At 37.3% G+C, this 5,773-nt stretch overlaps 1 protein-coding gene across 4 annotated transcripts in view; it reads left to right on the forward strand.

Annotated features, from left to right (window-relative positions):
• Window positions 1-5,276, forward strand: part of ampd2a (adenosine monophosphate deaminase 2a) — a 36,629-nt gene extending 31,353 nt beyond the window's left edge. For all 4 annotated transcript variants that reach the window (XM_073844287.1, XM_073844285.1, XM_073844286.1 and 1 more), the window contains 3 exons: window positions 111-284; window positions 372-482; window positions 3,758-5,276. In XM_073844287.1, the coding sequence (XP_073700388.1) occupies window positions 111-284; window positions 372-482; window positions 3,758-3,973 (501 nt within the window). In that variant the 3' untranslated portion in view covers window positions 3,974-5,276. The remainder of the gene's footprint in view (window positions 1-110; window positions 285-371; window positions 483-3,757) is intronic.
• The last annotated feature ends 497 nt before the right edge of the window (window positions 5,277-5,773 follow it).

Consider the following 5,773-nt stretch of genomic DNA (forward strand, 5'->3'; position numbering starts at 1 on the left):
TTCAGTACTTTAAACAGGTTCTCATTTACTAACTAAACAAACAAATCTAAATGTGTGAACAGGAAGTGGAGGTCAGATGATCAGTGATTGTGTACCTGTGTGTATCGTAGGCTCCGGTCCTGCAGTACCTGTACTATCTGGCTCAGGTGGGCATCGCGATGTCTCCGCTCAGCAACAACAGCCTGTTTCTGAGTTACCATCGCAACCCTCTGCCCGAGTATCTGTCCCGCGGTCTGATGGTTTCACTGTCCACCGACGACCCACTGCAGTTCCACTTCACTAAGGTGAGCAGCGGTGGCGCAAGACACCTCCTGTCTAATGATTGTGTCGTGTATGTGTGTGTATATATAGAAATGTTGTGTGTGTTTCAGGAGCCTCTAATGGAGGAGTACAGCATTGCCACTCAGGTGTGGAAACTCAGCTCATGTGACATGTGTGAACTCGCCAGAAACAGTGTGCTAATGAGCGGCTTCTCGCACAGGGTAACACACATACATAAAAAACACACACCAACAAAATGAAACAGCAGTACACAGGGTTCGTACAGATAATGAAAACTCCAAAATGAAATTCCAGGACTTCCACAGACTTTAAGCACTACTTTACTTTTTTGATTTTCAAAAAAATCTAAGTTCCAATCTAAATTAAATGATTCACGATCCACACTCTGAAGTTCCGATTTAAAACAAACAATTTGTGAACCCACTCTGAAGTTCCAATCTAAATCAAACTATTTGTCAACACGCTCCAAAGTTCCGGTCTAAATCATATGACTCACGTTACACCCATTGAAGTTCCGATCTAAAGCAAATGATTCGCATTCCACTCTATGAAGTTCCAATCTAACGCAAGCGCTTTGTGAACCCGCTCCAAAGTTCCGGTCTAAATCATATGACTCACATTACACCCATTGAAGTTCCGATCTAAAGCAAACGATTCGCATTTCACGCTCTAAAGTTCCAATCTAAAGCAAACCATTTGTGAACCCGCTCCAAAGTGCCGGTCTAAATCAAACGATTCACGTTCCACACTCTGAAGTTCTGATCTAAAGCAAACGATTTGCGAACCCGCTCCAAAGTTCCAATCTAAATCAATTGATTTGCGATCCACACTCCGAAACTCCAATCTAAAGCAAACGATTTGTCAACACACTCCAAAGTTACAGTCCAAATCATGATTCACGTTACACCCATTGAAGTTCAGATCTAAAGCAAATGATTCGCATTCCACTCTATGAAGTTCCAATCTAACGCGAACGCTTTGTGAACCCGCTCTGAAGTTCCGGTCTAAATCCAATGTTTCATGATCCACCCTACAAAGTTCGAATCCAAAGCAAACTATTTGTAAACCCGCTCTGAAGTGCCGGTCTAAATCAAATGATTCACGTTCCAAGCTCTGAAGCTCTGATCTAAAGCAAATTATTCGTGTTCCACGCTCTAAAGTTCCAATCTAAAGCCAAAAATTTGCGAACCTGCTCCGATTTAAATCAAATGATTCATGTTCCATGCTCTGAAGTTCTGATCTAAAGCAAAAAAAATTGCGAAACCGCTCCGAAGTTCCGGTCTAAATGAAATGATTCGCAATTTGAATCATTTGATTTAGACCGGAACTTCAAAACTCCGGTTTGCTTAGAACTTCAATCTAAACGCAACTGATTTGCGTTCCATGCTCTGAGGTTCTGATCTAAAGCAAATGATTTGCGAACCCACTCCGAAGTTCTGATCTAAATCAAATGTTTCACAATCCAACCTATGAAGTTCCAATCTAAAGAAAACAATTTGTGAACCCGCTCCGAAGTGCCGGTCTAAATCAAATGATTCATGTTTCACGCTCTGAAGTTCTGATATAAAGCAAACGATTTGTGAACCCGCTCTGAAGTTCCAATCTAAATCAAATGATTGCAATCCTAAAGCATGATTCCAATCTAAAGCAAACTATGTCAACACACTCCAGCATTCCATGCTCTGAATTTCCAATCTAAAGCCAAAAAGTTGCGAACCCGCTCCGAAGTTCCAATCCAAATCAAATGATTTGCGATCCGTGCTCTGAAGTTCTGATCTAAAGCAAACGATTTATGAACCCGCTCCGAATTTCAAAATCCAAATCAAATGATTCGTGATCCACCTTCTGAAGTTCCGATCTAAAGCAAAATATTTGCGAAACCGTTCCGAAGTTCCGGTCTAAATCAAATGATTCGCAATTCACGCTCTGAAGTTCTGAGCAAATGATTCGCAAACCTGCTCCGAAGTTCCAATCTAACTGATTTGCGTTCCATGCTCTGAGGTTCTGATCTAAAGCAAATGATTCACGATCCGTGCTCTGAAGTTCCGATCTAAAGCCAAAAATTTGCAAACCTGCTCTCAAGTTCCCATCTAAATCAAATGATTTGCGTTCCTCGCTCTGAAGTTCCGATCTAAAGCCAAAAATTTGCAAACCCGCTCCAAAAGTTCCGATCTAAATCGAATGATACACATTCCATGCTCCAAAGTTTCGGTCTAAATCATATGATTCACGTTTCACCCTCTGAAGTTCCGATCTAAAGCCAAAAGGTTGCGAACCCGCTCCGAAGTTCCATGCTCTGAGGTTCTGATCTAAAGCAAATGATTCATGAATCTGCTCCGAAGTTTCAATCCAAATCAAATAATTCGCAATAACTTGTGAACCCACTCTGAAGTTCTGGTCTAAATCAAATGATTCACGATCCACACAACTCCTGATCTGAATAATGATTTGCAAACCATCATTTAAGATCAGGAGTCAGAGCATGGATCGCAAATCATTTGACTCATTTGAATCATTCAATTTGTAAAATGATTCACAAACCCGTTCCAATCTTAATCAAATGATTTGAACTATGTGATTTGAAGTCCTGGTTCGAATCACATGATTTGCGATACACAATCCAATTGGAGCACTTCCAAACAGTAAATGTGACCCTGGACCACAAAACCAGTCTTAAGTCGCTGGGGTATATTTGTAGCAATAGCCAAAAATACATTGTATGGGTCAAAATCATTGATTTTTCTTTTATGCCAAAAATCATTAGGAAATTAAGTAAAGATCATGTTCCATGAAGATTTTTTGTAAAATTCCTACTATAAATATATCAAAATGTAATTTTTGATTAGTAATATGCATTGTTAAGAACCTAATTTGAAGAACTTTAGAGGTGTTTTTCTCAGTATTTTGATTTTTTTGCACCCTTAGATGCCAGATTTTCAAATAGATGTATCTCGGCCAAATATTGTCCTATCCTAACAAATCGTACACCAATAGAAAGTTTATTTATTGAGCTTTCATGTGATGTATGCATCTCAGTTTTGTAAAATTTAACCTTATGACTGGTTTTGTGGTCAAGGGTCACAAATCATTTTGCGACGCAACTGATTCGGAGTTTCGAAAAGCTGGGTTCCATTACAAGCGATAACGAAATTAAAAAAAGAACGGCTCTTTTAATCTTGTTTTTGCTAGTGAATTGCTTGAAATTAATGATCAAAGTCACAAGTTTGCATCAAGTTTGAAAAGCTTATTGACTAAATTAAGCGCTTATTTCACAGATACATTGTCTTTCAATAATTCAAGCACTTTATAAGTACTTCTTCAGGAGTATTGCTATTTTTTAGACCTTTCACATTCAAGCACTTTAAGCACCTTGTACGAACCCTGAGTATAATATAAAAAATGATTCTATATTAAAACACAATTCACTTAGTAACTATTGACTCACACAGTTCCCTCTTTCCTCCTCACATCCCAGGCTAAGAGTTATTGGCTGGGTCCCCATTACACTAAAGAGGGTCCCATCAGTAACGACATCCGGCGCACAAATGTCCCGGACATCCGCGTGGCGTATCGATATGAGACGATGTGCGAGGAGCTGCACCTGATCACACAGGCTGTCCGAACTCAGGAGCTGGACAGCATTGAGGAGGAGGACGGGCTTTCATTCACATCCAACCAATCAGCACGCTAGAGACGAGCCCTGACCCCGCCCACACTCCACCTGTCCAATCAGGATGCTGCAGACAAGCTCTGACCCCGCCCACATCCCACCTGTCCAATCAGCACGCTAGAGACGGACCAAAGTCACATTCCCTCCATTCCTCTCATTTCATCGCATGTTTAGAGACGTTTCAGCTATGCATCGCTATTGTACGACGTTATACCTGACCTATCATGACGTCTCGCTCCCGCACGTGCCTTTTATTTTAGACTTTTATTTTGAAGGTTACATTTGAGGTGTCTGTAATTATAACTCTAGCGCTACCTATAATAATAATAATAATACGCAATAGTTAATATTTCCTTAAATCTAATTAAATCTAAAAAACGAAATAACTACATAAATACACTATTAAAAACAAGTATAATTTAATCAGTATTATTATGATAATATTACATATTAATATTTTAAATATTATAGATATAGTATGCACAATAATATTAATAGAATTACATTTTGTTTTAACATTTGTTAATATTATAAAACAAACTAAAAAACAAAATACGATAATGTGTAACATTATAATTATTACATTGACAAAATAATACTAATTATACATATTATTGTAACATAATATTATCAACAATTATATTTTGCTTTTAACATTGTGTTAAAAAAAATGATATTAATGTCACATTTTTTATAATACGCACTTTTATATTATCCCCCCTTTTATGCCTTTTATTTTAGAACTTTTATTTTGAAGGTTTAATTTGCGATAACTCAGTCACTGTGAACGTGTCTTTCAGTCCCTCGTTCTGTTATCCGTTAAATTTTCTCGTCATTTTGAAGGCTTTACGTTTTTCGGATGGCCGAACTGTTCACAAGTGAATGTCCTCCAGTCCTGCAGGAGGCGCCGTTGAGCCAAAACCTCTTTTTTTCCCTAACCCTACACTTCCTCAACTCACCGAACCTTCTGTTTATGTGACGTTTACAAGGTAGTTTACAAACACAATATATATTTTACGCTTAACATTTACATTCGTTTTTTCAGTTTTTCGAACATGCATGTGTTAGGTAGTTTGAGTTAAACGTTAAACTGACTGTTAATCGCCACACAATATTATGACACTCAACTAAAAAAATCACACCGAATGTGACTCAAAAAAAGCATGATTTCTAGAAATTAGCACATTAAATCTAGAGCAAAGCATGACGCACAACACGCTAGAAAGCAAATGATCGGGAAAAATGGTATAAAATATCTATTTTTTGTGAGAATGAGATGGAGCGTTTTTGTTTATTTCAATAAAGCATGTGTGTTTAAGCTCAACTGGAGTTTTTTGTGGATTTTTGTTTCATGAAAACACCAAAATAGTGATTGTGTACAAATCCAGATAATAAAAACCAGCTAATTTTTTATCCAGACAGATACGTTTTTTAAAAAATGCATGGTTTATAGTAACATAATGAAACTTTGAAAATGTTTTAACACCATTAAATACACACAAATTTTTTTCCTGATTTTTTCCAATTATTTTCTGAGATATAAACGTTTAAAATGTTCGGGTCATTTTTGACCCGGGTATATATGGAACACCATTAGTGTCAAAAACACTTTATGAAAAATGATCTATAAAGTTAAATTAGTGTCAAAGCACTTTTGGAAAACATATTTAGCCTTTCCCCCGTATCACACACACTGTTGAGACTGAATTTTGTTGATAAACATAAATATGTATATGTACGTGTATTAACAAACCACTGCAGCATGAAAAATAACTTTTTCATATGAGAATTCAAATGAATTTATTTTGAAAAATTAGAGGA

Source organism: Garra rufa, chromosome 7 (genome assembly GCF_049309525.1).
Source record: "Garra rufa chromosome 7, GarRuf1.0, whole genome shotgun sequence".
In the NCBI taxonomy this organism is placed as follows: domain Eukaryota; kingdom Metazoa; phylum Chordata; class Actinopteri; order Cypriniformes; family Cyprinidae; genus Garra; species Garra rufa.